Here is an 18,350-nt window from a genome sequence, read left to right on the forward strand (position 1 = left end):
TTTTGGGGGTCACGGCCTGAAAAGGTTGAGAACCACTGTTCTAGAGCACCGCTTCTCAACGTCGGGTCCGAGGACCACCAGGGGTCCAAAGTAAACGGACCCCTTTTGGGCCCGTAAAAGGTTGAGGAAACAGGTCACACTCCTGTTGCTCCTGCACTCAACCACAGCATACTGTACAACAGTGGCTCTCAAAAGTGTATTCCAGGGACTCCTTAAGGAGGGGGTCTAAATTGACCCATACAAGTCTGTAAAGCCCTTTGCACACAGACGCGTTTTTATCGCACGGAAAAAAAACGGACGATTTCATTTTTTTAAAGAACACAATGATTCTCTATGACCTCATGCACACCGGCTCCGATTTGCCATGCGGCAGGTGGCTGCGGATGTGCGTTTCTTTTTTGTCGATTCGTGCGTCTTGTCGCAAAACTCATTGACTCCTTTTATGACTCCTCTTCGGATCCGCAGTGTGGATTCATTCCGCACAGCCTTGCACACCAAATCCAATGCGTTTTATTAATCATGCAGCAAACAGAAAGAAACGCAGCGGTCCTGTGTGCAAAGCCCTTAACTCTGACAAACTCTGACTCTGACCAAATGAACCCTAACAGGTTCATTTGGTTCCATTTGTACGTTGTTAAAGTCAAGGGGAGACCTTGACATTTTAAAGTTTGAGAACCACTGCTGTACAAAATAAAAAGGTGTCACACAACCACAGCATATACTGTATATCAGGGTTCCCCATTTGCGGCCCGCGGGGGGCTACTGTCTGGCCCCCACCAACCCCAGTAATAATGGTGGTATAAGAGCAGCAACAACACTAGTATATCGTCGTTGTCGTGTGTAAATCTCGTATCTCCAAATTTGTACGTTCTTTCGCAAATCATACAAGGCCGTCGCACACAAAAGTAGTGAAAACAGCAGATCTACAAGCGGTGCGAGGCGTTGTGTGCTTGTAGATCGGCTGTTTTCACTAGTTTAAATGCAAAACGAATGGTTTTGGACATACAAGATCTTCACCTGACAAAGACGATACTGTATCTGAACTGTCACAGCCGCTTGAGTAGCGGGAACGCCGCCGTCGCCCCCTGCAATGTTGTGGCCCTCGGCTTGGTACCCTAGACATAATTCGGCCCTTGGGGAAAACTAATTGGGGAACCCTGCTGTATACAAAATTTAAAAAAAAGTGTGTGTCTCCTCCTAGGTTCTGACACGTCGGGCCAGGCGGCGCTGCGCGGCCAGAGCTGGGGAGGCAGGAGGCTCCTGCAGGAGGCAGACAACAGCAGCATGGAGGAGATGGAGGAGGAGGAGGAGGAGCAGGAGCAGAAGAACTGCACCACACCAGGTAAGACAAGCAGGGTTGTCACCATCATGACATTTTACATGACGATTAACACTTTAAAGGAGTAGTTCACCCCCAAAATGACTTTTTTTCTATTGATTACTCATGCCATGGAGAGTAGAGTTCAATAATATCTTTTGGTTTTTGTCACATTCCTAAGACAAAAATTTGATTCGAGTAAATTTACCCCCATTGATTCCGGATGGTGACCCGTTTCGAAACGGGTCACCATCCGGAACGAATGGGGGTGAATTTATTGTTATCACATTTTTGTCTTAGGAATGCGACAAAAAACTAAAAATATTATTGAACTCTACTCTCCATGGCATGAGTAATCAATAGAAAAAAAGTCATTTTGGGGGTGAACTACTCCTTTAAAGGCCATGTACACAGAAACAAACAAATGTAGTTTATTTGAAGAGCTGTGGGGGGTGTTCCACTAAAGACAGGGAAATAATTATTATAGCCAAAAGATGGCGATGCCCACGAGGGCATAGCCGGGCACACTGCCCACAAGTACTCTGGGGTATAGCGTCAAAACACTGGTATACTGTAAGTCAAGTCACATGACAGTCCTCTGTCATGTGATTTGCAGGAGATTCTGATGACATCACTGAAACTCACCTGGTTTTTAGTGCCTACAGTACAAGAAAAACTGCTCTGAGCAGGAAATGCCCAAATAAGGCATTTCCTGTGTACAGTCCCTTTAAGTGCCATTCCCGTACTAGTTTGGGATTTCGGAACCAGCCGTAGTGTGCTGATCCCGAAGAAGTTCGGGATTTTGTTTTATATTATGTAACATTAGCATGCAGTCAAAGGGACTCAATGTGCTGTGTTCCACTGGGCGATGACGTCGTCATGAAGCGTGTAATCTCCATAGGTGCCTATTCATTGCGCTGCAAAGGCAATGCTTTATCTCCCAAAAACGCTTAGATCGCCAAGAACGGCTTTCTTTTTTTTTCACGGCGACACTGGGCCGCGGCGGTCGGCCGTGGTTAGAATTCTCTTCTCTGTGAAAGTAAAGATCTCAACATCCGGGTTTCGTGAATTTCCACAACATGTACACGATCGTGGCTTTTGTTGATATACACAGGTATTTTAGCACATTAAGATCTGTTGGCTTGTATGTCTGCTATCTAAAATGACGCAGATGGCATGCTTTTCAGTTTTTTAATAATGGGTTAATATAATATACATTGTTTTTACCTTGTTATCCACAAGTTTCCGACGTCCCATCGTGCATTGCACAGCAGGTGGGCGGCAGTTCCGGCGTCGGCTGCCGAGCCGATCTACAAGCGTCACAACGGTCGCATTTGTGACGTGACGTGAGCTTGTATGTCAGCTGTTTTCCACATGCTTACAGGATGTGTCCCACACATAATTCTACAGTAAATTCCCACGGAAACAGGTGGATAAATTATTTTAAGGAGACGAAAGAAAGAAAGAAAGAAAGAAAGAAAGAGGACAGCTAGTCCTCTCTCTCTCTCTCTCTCTCTCGCTGCAGACTGCAGAGAAAGTTAAAAACAGAAAGCATGCAGCCAGCATCCTGTCTCTGGCTGGGTTGTTGTCCCTACATGTATCTTGGATGTGGGGTAACCCAGATTGTGGGGTCAGGTGGTTTTCCCATGAGCACATGCTATACAGCAGCCGTGCCGCCACTGGCATTCTGTCTGCCTCAGCCGTTCTCACATGTTGGTCTCCATCGTCACACTTTTAGGGCAGGGGTCTTCGACGTTTTCAGGCCAAGGACCCCTTAGTTGAGGGGGAGATGAAGCAGGGACTCCCACAACCTTTTCATAGATGGTTTCATCGTTTGACGGCACAATCAGTGTATTTTGGATTCATGTCAATCTGTGTTTTCAGATATTTAACCACTTGAACTGTCAATACTTAATAAACTTGACCTTTCACTCTGTACTTGGTCTGCTCTTTTTCCTCCTCTACACCAAAACTCTTTGCCAAAAATAGCCGATCTACAAGCTCACAGCGCCTTCTATCACACAAAGATTTTGAGGACCCCCTGTAGTAACTCTGAGGACCCCTAGGGGTCCCTGACCCCCTGTTGAAGACCCCTGTTTTAGGGTCCTGCTGTCACCCTCCACCCTCAATCTTGCCTCGACCAACCCAATACACCCCCCCCCCCCCCACACACACACACACACAATTTACACAATTTAGAATTTTGGCATTTAGCAGACGCTCTTAATCCAGAGCGATTTACAATAAGCAAGATAATACACCAGTAAAGACTCCCTAATTGGAAGATAAGCGACCATCGGGTCACATACACAAACCTTAGAAGGCAATCGTAGGCAATCAGGAGTGTTGATAACATGACTTTAGAGATACTGTGTACCGCTTTGCGTGATTATAGGCGAAAATCTGTAGGAGGAAAAATGTGTTTTGAAGCAGTGCTCTTGTGAGCTTGTAGATCAGCTATTTTCGGCTAAAAGGTTTGGTTTAGAAGGGAAAAAGAGCAGACTACGTACAGAGTGAAAGGTCAAGTTTATTAAGCGGTTAAATATCTGAAAACACAAATTGACATGAATCCAAAAAAAATCACACCCGTGTGAACTGAGCGGTGGAGTCTGTGCGCGCGCGTGTGTGTGTTTGTGTGTGTGTGTGTGTGTGTGTGTGTGTGTGTGTGTGTGTGTGCGTGCGTGCGTGTGTGTGAGTGTGAGTGTGCCTTGCCTGTTCTGGCCTGGCCTGAACAACAGCGCCCCTCCCTTAACATGTGTGGTCAGAAAAGGTACTACACCAGGCTTGAGGCTACATACAGACCCACCCACATACATACATACATACATACAAACAAACAAACATACCTACACACACGGCCACGCTATGGAGACGGTGTGACCACCGCTCAAAAAGAATCGGCCTGATGGTGGTGCTAGAAGAGGGGCATGTGAGAAATGAGGAGGAGGAGGGGGTTGTGAGTTGCCATCCAAGGAGTGTGTGTGTGCAAAGTTAGGCATGGATCGGGGCAACGGTGCCGGAGATAAGAGTAGGGCAAAAGTGTGACGTGACGGACAGACAGACAGCCGGTGGAGCTTTTCATAATATCTTGCGACCTGACAGTCGCAATCAGTACATCAACATCAATAAATCAAATGCATAAAAATATGAATCTAGGAAAAATAAATAAATAACGTAGGTAGACCACGCACCTAATCAGTAAAAAACGTTGTATAAAACCTAAAAATGAAGCAACTTGGACTACTCATGTATAGAAGGAAGCATGAGGTCAGTCCGTTGTCTCCCCAGGCGTGGCAGAGGGAGAGCAGAGCCCAGGATTACATAGGCAATTGGCACTGGGTTAAAATGGGTTACAAAATCGCGGGACAAAAATTATTAAAGAAAAAAAGAAATGCTATCTATCTTTCATGTATGGTCATTGAGGGTAGGCGAGTGCTACAGTAAGTGCTATGGGCTTAGGTAGAGCCTGAAGAGGTGAGTCTTCAATCCACGGTGGAAGCTAGGGAGTGAGTCTGTAGTTCTAAGTGCGACAGGGAGTTTATTCCACAGTTTGGGGACCAGGAGGGCAAACTGTCTAGGACGAGTGGATCTTTGTCCTGGGTTTTTTTTTAGCGAGGGTTCTGTCAGCATCCCTGTGTTGGCTGATTTGAGACACACACCTCCTTCTCTGATTCGCTGTCTCTCTCTCTCTCTCTCTCTCTCTCTCTCTCTCTCTCTCTCTCTGTCTCTTGCTCGTATACACACACACACACTATGTTTCTCACATGCTCTCTTGCACCCCCCCCCCCCCCCCCCCTCACATTTTCCACTTATGGTGGCCATGTCTGAAAAATCTCAGTTTCCATGACGACCTTTTATCTTATCATCAACGAATGACGTCTGTTTGAACAGCTCAGGGGGAGCTCTCAGGGATGCTTGAAGGCGAGTGTGTATACTGTATATCCTCACTGTCTGGCAGGGACCTCGTATCTCCAAGTTTCAAATTTATACATTTTTTCACAAAGTAAAGCCCTGCTTCATCATATGGCCATCGCACAACAGTAGTGAAAACAGCTGATCTGTAGGGATGATTATGAGTTTATGACATTTGACATGACGATTAATTGTCACTCAAATAATTGCGATTAACAATTTAATTGAGTTTTTGTCGTTGACAATTACATTTCTGTTTGGCTTGTAGGTTTTGAAGTTGCACAGTTTAGTTTACAGTTTAGGCATTTAGCATATGCTTTTAATCCAAAGCGACTTACAGTAAGCAGGTAATAAACATCACTATAATAAGCACAAGATAATGTCAGTACATTAACAACAATATAACAAATGCATAAGAATATCTATCTAGAAAAAACAATAACATAGGTACACCACGCACCTAATTAGTAAAAAAACTTGCCGAAATAGCCGATCTACAATCTACATCCCCAGTAGCGCGACGCGTTCGGCTATTTCCACTATTTTTGAACATGTTTGAAAATCATTGAACATTTTCAAAATAATTGCGATTATGTCAAATTAATGATTAGACAAAGTAATAATTGTGATATATGTGTGTGTGTGTGTGTGTGTGTGTGTGTGTGTGTGTGTGTGTGTGTGTGTGTGTGTGTGTGTGTGTGTGTGTGTGTGTGTGTGTGTGTGTGTGCGCGCGCGCGTGCGTGCGTGTGTGTATTCTGTACTATATATACAGTACTTGTATAAATGTCTACATGTGTGAGCATTTGTGTAATTTGAGGACGCTGACAATAAGGAACATTTGGCAATAATTTTTGAAAAGCCCTCCTCAAACGCTGCAGTGAGTGTAGCACTACACTGGCACAGGCATGGACCCCTTTACCACCACACACACACACACACGCACGCACACACACACACACACACACACACACACACACACACACACACACACACACACACACACACACACACACACACACACACACACACACACACACGTGCACACACCAACCTATCTTTTACGACCCACCATACTGCTTCTATTTTTAGAGGTATGGATGGAAAGAAATTTCATGTTCAATCCAGGCGTAATTGATGTGTGGGGGGCCAGGCAGGGGAGAGAGAGGGGGGGGGGGGGGCTAACCACTTTCAAACGAGTGTATTTTAGGCATGCTCACAAACGTATTTATTGTTTTGTAACCTTTTCTCTAAAATAGTTAATAACTCCAGGCCGATTTTTAAAAACACATTTTTGGACACTGCTCCTACAGATTTTGCCCTAAAATCACGAATATCACTACACAGCATGTCTACACTCATGTCATCAACATGGATCAGGAAGATTTTGGCAAAACACATTTTTGCCCTATTTGTGGAGATAAGTGACCTACGGTCGCTTATCTCCCGATTAGGGAGTCTTACTGGTAATAGTTGAGTGTGTGTGTGTGTCAGTGTGTGTGTGTGTGTGTGTGTGTGTGTGTGTGTGTGTGTGTGTGTGTGTGTGTGTGTGTGTGTGTGTGTGTGTGTGTGTGTGTGTGTGTGTGGGGGGGGGGGGTCATTGCACACGTGGCTTGTTTCTTTTGGAGGGAAACAGACTAACATCACTAGGGCTTCAGCAGTTTTTAAAGGAGCACTTCACCAATTTGTCAACCTTATCTCTATATCATTGGTCCTCACTAAAGTTAGGTTTTAACAGTGGTAGGGATGGGACGATATGAAAATGTCATAGCACGATAATTGTGACAAAATAAATTGTGATTTGCGATATTATCGCGATAATCAAAATCCATTATCCTGGGGTGGAACATTTTTTCCAAAAAATAGCAGATCTACAAGCTCACAATGTGTCTTGGTACATGAACATTGTACAAGGACCTGCGAGGGTCCTGTAAGAGTCCGTTTTTACACTCCAAGTTAAAGGAGAACTTAGTTTTTTCACAACAAGGGTTCATATTTTAGATAGTCATTAGAGAAAAGAGAAGATGAGTGTTATAATGTTTCCATTTACTTCTTTCTATCATTTTAGTGATTTTAACGATTTTGATTTGCATGCATACCCCGAGGTTAGGTTGGGGCCATGCTACAAGTGGATAAATATGTCTTTTTGGACAAAATAAGCCCATTCCCAAGATGCACCGCAATCTTTCATTGGCAGATGTGACTTAAGGGGGCTGGTGTAAAGAAATTACCGGCTTATTGTGTCTAAAAATCGAACCTCTGTTCGAAGTGGAGCTGTGTGTGTGTGTGTGTGTGTGTGTGTGTGTGTGTGTGTGTGTATGTGTATTGCAGTTGATGCTCAGGGCAGGCTAGACTCAACAGCACCTCTCTGGTCACCCAGGATCATGTGTACCGATTTTTGTGACATTTGAAGAAAATATGTAGTAAAAGGAGCAAAAAGTGTGTTTTGGAGAAAATTCAAGATGGCGGAAAATCTATCCTGGCGCAAATGGGCGTGGCCTATATGGGGAGATGCGTCTTGACCCAAGGAATCCAGGGAAAAAATAATTTTAATTTTCCGATCTACGGTTGAAGATTTACGGGGCAAAACGTAAAGTGGGCCGTTATAGCGCCACCATGAGGCCGAGTGATGTAATTATTTTTCGATTCATTCTTAAAATCATTATGAATCTCCTCTCCGAGGTTTGAAACTGTAGCTCCTATGGTTTACGAGAGAAAAATACTTGAAAGTGATTTCTTGAATTGTCCCATTATAAGTCAATGGGGACAATTAAGCGTCGTTTTTTGCCGATTACGTCGGCATGGTAAGGCGGATCGGAACGAAAGGTAATAGAACACCATTCCCGGCCGAGCCGCACATTTTGATGTATATATTGCGCGAGTGGCGTAAATGGTGCGGCACTAGTTACGCGCCGAAGTTTAGGCTACACGGACGGACGGACGGAGACAGACAGACCCACACACACGGCCACGTATAGGGAGCTTGTGTTCCACACAGCTCCAAAAATACATGTTTAGTAGGGGTGTGTATCCATCCCCTACAAGGCGATTCGATACGTATCCGATACATGGGCTAACGATTCGATTCGGAAACGATACGGCTTACATACAGAACGATTCGATACGATTCGATTTGGTGCAATTTCGATACGATTTCGATTTTGTGGAATTTGATTCGATTCGATCCGATTCGATTCGATACGATTCGATACGGTGTGATCTGATACTTACGTTTAATGAAACATACATTTTCCATTTTTAATTAAGAAACTTGATCTATAAAGTAGCATGGCTGACCTTCAAATAATGGATATCTCATAAAAGACCAAGGAATAACAGAAAATTGTAAAGAAAGATGGATGACAAATCATTTTAGTATCATGTCATTGTTGTGTTCATTCTAAATAGACACAGACATGTAGATACAAAAAATAATTAATGTAAACTACAAAGCCTACTGACATGGTTTGAAAATCGGTCTCACACACCCATTTCTAAGAGCTTCACTTTAGCAGTTACAGTTGGTCAGGTGGAGAAATATAAAACAAACACACAAAAGGCCTGGCCCTTCAGGCTTCAGTACAGTGCAATAATTGTACTTTGCAAAGCTGCTATAATAACACTGAAAAACTAAAATACATCCTCACCAATGCCACAGATCAGATCAATCCTCAGCAATGCCACAGATCAGATCACCAAATAAAACTAGTAAAAGAGCCTGCTGTTATTCAGTCAATAAGATCATTTCAAAGAGATCCACTTTACAACAGTAACAACAGCAGTATAAAGTAAGTGCAACATTTGAAGTCTGGCACACATCATGTCTACTTGTTATCTTATGGCTCTACTGCAGTAGTTCTAAAAAAAAATCAATGTCAAGGACCCCCAGTTTGACATATGGATCAGGCTCTTGTCTTAAGTTTAAATGGAACCAAATGGACCCATTAGGGTCCATTTGGTTCCATTTGTACACTCCATTGAGTTACACATACCCAAGGGTTCATTAGGGTCCATTTGGTTCCATTTGTACACTCCCCTGCTGAGTTACACATACCCAAGGGTCCATTTGGTTCCTATCATTTTGCCGAGGACCCCCTAGAACTGCCTCAAGGACCCTTGGGGGTCCCCGGACCCCACTTTGAAAACCAATACTCTATAGTCGCCCTTTGCAATAAAAGCTGATGCTGTGATTATTACCTTTGCTGTCGACAAGCGCGGGGACTTCTGATGGTTCTACTGGGAAAAGTGTTATCCAATCCATTACTGTCGCATTCTTATAAAATCCAAACTTGCGTTTCTCCACTGGAATAACCCATAGTGAATAGTGATGGAACTAGTCTACCACGTTGTTGGTTTGTTTACAAGTCGCTGTGTGTCGCACATGCGAGCGTCATACACGCACCAGTGTGCTATGTCGGAAGTAGCAGATCTATAAGTTTACAACCCATCCACATGCAACACCCTGTGGGCTTGTAGATCTGCGGCTTCCCGCAGGACAGTGACTGTAGTACGCAGAAACCCAGCTCTAGCGGAGGACAGAGCAGCAGGCAGCTTTTTCTTTTTTTTTTCTTTCCATTGCACTGCAGCACTGACTGCTAGCAGCGCTCACTTTTGAAGTAATGATTTGTAACAGTAAACGATGAGTAAGTAAGTTCAGAATTTCACAGCAGGTTAATTATTTAATGCTAAAATCCGATTAATCCGATTAATAACTTTAGGACCGATACATCGACCGATACGGCCGCGATTTGGACCGATCCGGGTAAACGCGCATCGATGCGGCCGTATCACTAGTGTTGAAACCGATAATCGATTCATATCGATTTTTTCCCGCACCACTAATGTTTAGCCACTTGTACACTGAAATCAAATGCTAAAATCGCTAAAACAATAGAAAGCAGTAAATGAAAACTCATCTTTTCTTTTCTCAATTTACAATCTAAAATATGAACCCCCTAAAAAAACGAAGTTGTCCTTTAACACAACTCGTGCCTCTTAATCTGAAGGTTGCTTGTTGCCTTGGTGCCGCGCCGTTTCCTCCGTCGGCCTCCGCTATTATTTTGAAGGGCTGGAAGGGGGTTGTTTTTGTTTTTTTGGATTATCACTTGACGGCAACGATTACGTCATCTAGTCACATGACAGTGTGAGCCGAGAAGAGAAACATGGCTGCGCCCTTCCGTGTGTATTGTTTACATCAGATCTGGTGCAAAATGGCTCAAAATGGCTCTTTTGGATTAAATGAGGTCTCTTTATGGGCCTCTCCATTGACTTAACATGGAGGAGCTTCACTTCGCGTGCACGCCCAACGTGCGTTTTAAACAAATCACGGACATTACCGATGCGGCCGGGACCGGAGCGACATTATGTAAGTATTAATACATTTACTGTAAATACAGTAAGATTGACGGTGAGCGCTGTCAACGGCGTCATGTAGTCACCGATTTGAATGACGGTGAGGATCGTCTACAGCAGCAGAACAGTTAAGTCTTTACAGGATTTTGTAGTGTAGATTGGCGTTTCATTATAGAGACACACGGGCGCCTACAAATATGGCCGTCCTATTGTGATAGCGACCCCACTTCGGGTAAGGGAGAACGGTGCACTGCAAGCCAGCCCATAGAAAGTCATTGCAATTCAGCTGTGGTTAGCCTAATATTAAAATAATCCTACACGAAATGCAGACTATCTTGATTTGAATAAAAATATGTTTCCAGATGTATGGCCTGACCCTGACAACATATCTTCTTGTTTTCTAAATATATGATGTGTGTCACGTTTAATTTGCCACTTGAATGGGTTACCCATAATGTTAACAGAGAAGAGGGGAAACGGCAGACACAGAACCTGTCGCTTTTCAGTGACATCACTGTCTTTACTGCTGTGCGTTTATGAGCGCCGACTTTGAAGATCCCGACCTTTTCAACTACAGAGTGGATTCTCCAGGTTAGTATTAATCCAAAAATAACCTGCAAGACTCCGTTTGGAAAAGGCGAGATGCGATCATTTCCCAAAAATAAACAGCCTAATTATACATGAGAGACGAGCGTATCTGGGTATAGAAAACCTCAAGGGATGCGTCCATGACGTGTGTACCATGCGACCACCTAAACTTAAGATTTCCAATGCTAGCACTTTTAACTCACTGATAAAGTATATTAAAGTATATTGTAGGTAGTGTATCAAGATGACAGATATGCCACTTTAAAAAGGCACAATTAAACTCATGGGACACTTTATTAGAACACAAAAAAAATCGCTAATGCCTCAGCAGTCAACCACTGAAATTATGATATTTCACGTGCCTCTCATTGGGATTGCATTGGCAGCTGCAGTTCACCGTTCATCCTTACCCGAAGTGGGGTCGCTATCACAATAGGACGGCCATATTTGTAGGAGCCCGTGTGTCTCTATAGTGTAGTTTAGTTCGGTTTAATTCTTACCCTTTTTAATTTCAAGCATCCCCAGTTTGATATGCATTAGGCCACAGACACCCTTTTGATACCTTTTTGGAGCGGTGAAAGCGCTCCCAATGAACAGGTATATCCGTGGGTATGTGGCTGGCTGGCTGGCTGGCTGGCTGGCTGGGTGGGTGGGTGGCTGGCTGGCCCTGTCCGTAGCCTGGGCAATACCTTGAGTGGCCACACACAACACACTAGTTAAAGGAGGGGCGCTGTTTTGTGCAGGCCAGGCACACTCACCACTCACTCACAGGCACAGTTTACACTCACTCACTCACTCACATAGGGTACAGCTGCTCAAATTCACCGCTCCACTTCGAACCGAGGTTTGATTTTCGTCCCATCTTTGTAATCCCACTCTACACCTTAAAATCATCAATGTTGGACCCTTACGGGTCCCTTTGTTTCCATTCTCTCACATAAGAGTCCATTTGGTTCTATTTTGTACACTCTCAAGAGTTAAAGACCCCCAAGGACCCATTTGGACCCTGGGTGGTCCACGGACCCAACATTGAGAACCAGTGGGACGAATCACAGTAATGTTTGAATCCATGGACGTGCAGAGAATGTTAGAGAGGCAGGGGCTGACATTTCTAAAAGGGCCTTTTTGTGAAAATATCGAAAATAGCAGACCTCCAAGCTCACAATGCGTCATGCTGAGCTTGGATTTTTGGTGCTTGATACCACACTGAACTAATTATCTTGAATGCTGCCTTCAGGTATGGTATGGAAAGAGGGCATTTGCAATTCTTTCACCATTGTAAAAACTGCATTCATGGTCTGGAGAGGACACTTTTTACATACACGTGCCTGTTTGAATCTCTACCTGAAGCAAGAGACTGTCTGCCTCCCAATGGAGGGAGAGAGAGAGAGAGAGAGAGTAGAGGCCGGTTCTTTCATGAGCTCATTAAGCGAAATGGACGTCATCAATCTCCTCATTCACCTGCCCAAGGTCACTGCTGTTATCTATAGAAGGAGGAGGGGTCAGAGTTCGTATTTGGCTGGGCCTATTATAGCTGCTGCTCTCCTCTCCTCTGCCTCCCCTGCTAAATTTATACCTGCTACTTCTGTGCCTTTGGCCCCCGCAAGCCTCTGGAGGGCTTGGATTTTTCCTTTTTTCCTCCCTCCTTTTTCTACATCACCTCCGTCATAGGAGAGAAAAGACAGCTGTGTCCTGCCCTGTGGTGGAGAAAGTACTCACGCCCAGTACTTGTACAAGGTACAGACAGACACTGGTCAAATGTCTACTCGGCTACAAGTGGAAGAAGTTGCTCTGTCAGATTTGAGCTTGAGTTAAAGTACTGCTGTACTGTAAAGAAATGCTTAAAGGACCCTTATCTTCATTATCACTGGTCCTCACTAATGCTCATTGTAAAGAATCATTACCACCGGGCACGATAAGATAACTATAACGATAATCAACACCAGTAAGACTCCCTGATCGGGAGATAAGCGACCGTCAGGTCGCATCCACAAACTTAGAAGGCAATCGTAGCCAATCAGGAGGGTATATAGGAAATGGGACAGATCCATGTTGATGACATGACTTTAGAGATACTGTGTACCTCTTTGTGTGATTTTAGGACAAAATCTGTAGGAGCAATGTCCAAAAATGTGTTTTGGCCTGATGGTGGCGCTAGAAGAGGGCCATGTGAGACATGAGGAGTGTGTGCAAAGTTTGGCATTGATAGGGGCAACAGTGGCAGAGATATGACTAGGGGAAAATTGTGACGAGACGGACAGACTGACAGACAGACAGACTGACTGACAGCAGGTGGAGCTTTTCATAGTAACTGCGACCTGACGGTCGCAACCAACTGCCGTCCTGTTGTCCTACATACAAAGGAAATAAAGACACAGCCTTAAGCATTTAAATTATTAAAAACGTATATTGTTTGTATATTGTTTATTGTGAGCATAACCGACGGAGCAGGAGATTTTCTTTCCAGCGGGGAATAGGTTTGCAGTGACACCGCACTGTGAAAAAAAAGACAACTTCCGGGAAAATTCAGCCCAACCTCCTAGAACTGTCTCTGCCTCATATTGTCACCAGGCTTTTCTCTTCGCAGATGAGTAAGCCTGGCTACACAAGGCTAGGGGTTAAATATCTTGCTCAGGGCCACTTCGAACCTTAGTCTTCCCAACTAACAACAACAAAATGTAATACATTCCACAAATGCTTGTTTAAACGCCAGTGTTTTAAGTGGTTCTTAAAAGTCCAGTCCAGAGAGGCTGCAGCTCTCAAGACCATACATTTCTGTTTTTGAGAGCAGTTAGGGGTTAAGAATCTTGCGCAACGTTTGTAGCTCATCTGGTTCAATAGTTGTAGCCAAAACAGTTTTGAGATGGTGGCCATTTTGGATTTGGCCACAATGATGACCCTGAAGAGTCTCTGGGCACCCTTCCTAAATCATTAGAGCATGCTCTGGGTTACATCTGGGATAAATGTGGTGCTTTTACACTGATTAGTGCTAAAGGTTTCCCTAAGTCCCTGGACAATAATACGTTTTTTCTTTTTTTTGCATTTCTTAGTTGTTTTATCATAATATATTGAAATTAGAAATGTCCAAATATAATGTTCCCATAAACATGGGTATTCTGAAAAATTTGAGAACCTCAGAATGTGTAGCTCCAGCGGTTTAGAAGATAGAGCCATGTTGGAAGTTGGGGTAATTTATAAAAAGGCGTTTTCATTTTCAGGTATTTTGTCCCGGATAGAGAATTTCTCACAGTTCTTATGTTGTTCCTTAGGGTCATATTAGCCAAGAACAGTTGAGATATGTTCTATATTCTCTACTAAATTAAGTGCATACATATCTTAGTCAGGTCCTAGACTAACTGTATCATCCTCAATTCTGCCACCTGAGGCGCTATATAGCACTGTTGCCGCACACAAAGAGGGTGCTATATAGCACCACAAGAGGTTCCCTTACGAGCCAAAGAACCCACGTTGAATGTTATGTAGCACCATATGTACAGTAATCCTTGTGAGGGAGCATGTGAGTCATGTTTGGTGTGTGTGTGTGACTGTGACCTTTGAGAGAAAAAAAAGTGATGCTGCGTAAGCCTTAACAAAGATTTGGAGAACAAAGGTGTGTGTGTGTGTGTGTGTGTGTGTGTGTGTGTGTGTGTGTGTGTGTGTGTGTGTGTGTGTGTGTGTGTGTGTGTGTGTGTGTGTGTGTGTGTGTGTGTGTGCTTGAGAGTGAGAGTGAGAGTGAGAGCAGGTGTGTTCTGAGCATCTCTTGGAGAGGAAGATGCCTGTGCTAGAGAGAGAGAGAGAGTCAGAGAGATTGAGCTCTCATTTAGTTTCTGCTTGTGTCCACATGATATAAGCCCATCATTACTCCTCATCCCCTTGATTTTAAACCATTAAGGAATTATTGCGACCGTAGGTCGCATTTACTACCAAAACCTCCACCGGCTGTCTGTGAGTGAGTGAGTGAGTGAGTCAGTCAGTCCGTCACACTTTTGCCCTGCTCATATCTCCACAACCGTTGCCCCCATCCATGCCAAATTTTTCACACACACTCCTTGACTGCCAAACTACAATCTCCAAGGACCCCCGGAGTCCCAGGGAGCCACCTACGGTCGCTTATCTCCCGATTAGGGAGTCTTACTGGTTTTATACTTTAGCTATTGTATATCTGCTAGCAGATATACATGCAAGCTTGTAGATCTGCTATTTATTTTTTTTAAATCATGAAAATGTGGGCAAATCTTTGAATATATAATTTTTAAGCGAACATTTTGAACACTTGAAGTATTTGCTTCCTCCCTGGAACAACCATATTTTGAGATGGGGGGAGGGGGGTCCACGGCCAAATACATGTAATTGTGGGGGTCCTCGATATGAAAAAAGTTTGAGAACCACTGATTTAGAAGAAGGATTTTAGAAGACGTTTATAGAAAGAAAGATTTGCAAAAAATGTACACGAAAAAAAAAATGCAGATCTACAAGCTCGCAGCGAGTGCCGCGCTGCGAGCTTGTATATCTGCTATTTTTTTAATAGTTAAAGCATAAAAATAGTGGTTAATGTAATAATGTGTTCCTGTTCTTAATGGGTTGATTGCTATGCCATTCCAGCTGGGTGTGTTGATTTCAGACACATGTCTGCTCATCTATCATTATGTCTGCGCGGGGGAGGAAGAGAGAGAACAGTGTCACAACGGTCGGTGACAGGGAACCCATTGGCTGCTTCTAGACCTTGTTTCTCTTCCGGCCACAGGGTGTCTTTCTGTTCTAACCGTCTTCCTGTTTTGTCTGAACACGTCGGAGGGTGGGGCGTGATGTTGGTGTAGTGGTTAGTGCATATGCCCGTCATGCAGAAGGTGAGTGACGTCAGCAAGGGGCAGAAGACGACAGTCAGCCCCATGGCTGACAGTAACAAGAAATAAAATGTTGTCAACCTATCATCAAGGACGATTACACATGAAAGAAGATGTCAGAGGGTGCTTTACTATTACTTGTGGTGGAAAAAGTACTGTCATTTTTTTACTCAAGTAGAAGTATCAATACTGCAGTGTAAAAAAGAAATACTATGGGTGCCCTCAGACCAAAATACCTATGAGAGTGAAATCTGCGTTCCGCCAATGCATTTCAATGAGAAGGGAGCGTTTTTAGCAGAAATCCTCTGCTGGCATGAAACCGCTTCACTTCAGGAAACACTTCAGGGAACATCAAAGGGAACTCCATGTATGGGCATAAAAGGGATGGGCATAGTGTGACATCACAGTGGCATCAGAGCATGATGTCAGAGCGGCAAACCCATAGACCGTAAAAATTTGAACACGTCTACACGGACGGACGGACACGGACAAGCTGTGACGTTTCTCATAGTAAACTGCGACCTTCAGTCGCAATAATTGACTAGTCCTGTGCCCGGGGGTTGTGCTCAGTATATGAGGGATTGAATGTACAGTAGGAGTCTCAGAAGTAATGTTGGAGAACCCAGACCGGTTCCCGTTGGGCAGAACAGTCACCATTCACCTGTCTGTGATGTAGGCATTGTTTGAGCATGCGACTGTTACCATAGTGGCGTCACTGTCTAGTATCAGTGATGTCAGCATGCTCATCTCCAAATGTGGGCATTGTTTCAGCATGCGGCTGTTACCATGGTGGCGAAACTGTGTAGTATCAGTGATGTCAGCATGCAGACAGTAAGACTATGTAAAACATTGTTTTCTCACTCAACAGTAAACAAACCAACATCTATCTATCTATGTAAGCAATTTACCCCGAGTGAGAGGACATTATGCTCTGATAATGTCCTGTGTGAGGGGGTGATCGGACGAGGCGAAGCCGAGTCCGATAACACCCTCACACAGGACATTATCAGAGCATAATGTCCGACCCCGAGTGGTAAATAGCTTTTCTACCACTTTTTCCCTTATACATGAAAGAAAACACATAGTTGTAACTTGCAAGGATCTTAAGTTACAATCATTATTGCCTATAAAACTTCCGCGAGACAGCAGATAGTTCCACCAACAACATCTTCTACTCACCAACAGATGGCGCCAACTCCATACTAATCCATGCGTCTAGCTTACAGCTAAGCTAACGTCAGTTAGAAGTACCGTTCCGGCCGTAAATAGAGGCTGTTCGCTTCCAGAAAGGCATAGGTTCAGAGAAAAGGGGCTTTAAAGTTGGCGGATTGCATTGGATCCAAATAAATCGGCGACTATAGCATGCACGTTAGTAAACATAGGACTGTTGCCACGGTCATTTGTTGGTTGGGGGAAAGGTGTTCCGACTACCTCCTGAAGTCCCCGGATGTACACTGAGGCGCATTGATCTCGGACAAGTCCTCACACAACTTTGCGGCAGTTGTTCTGTCATAACCTCCGGAATTTAGCCAATCAGAATCCAGTATTTGAACACGTGACTCGAAAAAGTGGTAGAACTATCTATCTATCTATCTATCTATCTATCTATCTATCTATCTATCTATCTATCTCAGTCAGGCTCTAAAGCTCTCAGTCACATCAATGCACTTCCACGTTTATCTTAGGCCGGTGCCAAAATGTATTTAAAATTTATGCCAAAATTCGATTTACTATATTATCGCGATGTTAATGCCACGATTCAATTAAATAGATTTTCAAAGTTCAGAATCGATTTTTTCGATTCTCTCTCTCCTCTCCGTGCCTGCTGCGATCATCAAAGAGACCTCTCCACACACAATGCCAGCATTGCAAGAAAATACAAAACAATATTCTGGATGTCTAAGCTATCTGACTCATTACCTTAAATTATATTTTAGAAAAAATAGCTGCTCAGAGACAGGCCCATGGTAAAAGGCAAAAAAGGTAGTTAAAAATAATAATATTCTTTGATATTTTCTGAATAAAAAGGACTGAATTTGATTGTTTGGAAGCACTCAGGCCTGCACAAAAAAGGTTGTGTACTCATTGACAGATTTGTAGTTACGTTGGGGCTCCTTAAACAGAGAAAGAAGAAAGTGCTATGGTCCAACGACCACCACCTAAACATTTTAAAATCAAAGTATATCAAATAGCATTGTAAATTGTGGGGGAAAAATCGAATCGAATCGCGAATCGCAGAAAAAAACAATAATCGTGATTAAATCGAATCGCCACCCTATGAATCGAAATCGAATCGAATCGGGAGGTAAGTGAATCGTCCCAGGCCTAGTTTATCTATT

At 43.7% G+C, this 18,350-nt stretch overlaps 1 protein-coding gene across 1 annotated transcript in view; it reads left to right on the forward strand.

Annotated features, from left to right (window-relative positions):
* Nucleotides 1-18,350, forward strand: part of LOC308281976 (sodium/potassium/calcium exchanger 3-like) — a gene marked incomplete at both ends in the record, with an annotated part of 137,093 nt that overhangs the window by 7,186 nt on the left and 111,557 nt on the right. Inside the window, one exon of the mRNA XM_080722325.1 lies at nucleotides 1,202-1,342. Coding sequence (XP_080578451.1) covers nucleotides 1,202-1,342 — 141 coding nt within the window. The remainder of the gene's footprint in view (nucleotides 1-1,201; nucleotides 1,343-18,350) is intronic.

The sequence above is a fragment of the Nannobrachium achirus genome, assembly GCF_963921795.1.
Source record: "Nannobrachium achirus genome assembly, chromosome: 3".
NCBI lineage: Eukaryota > Metazoa > Chordata > Actinopteri > Myctophiformes > Myctophidae > Nannobrachium > Nannobrachium achirus.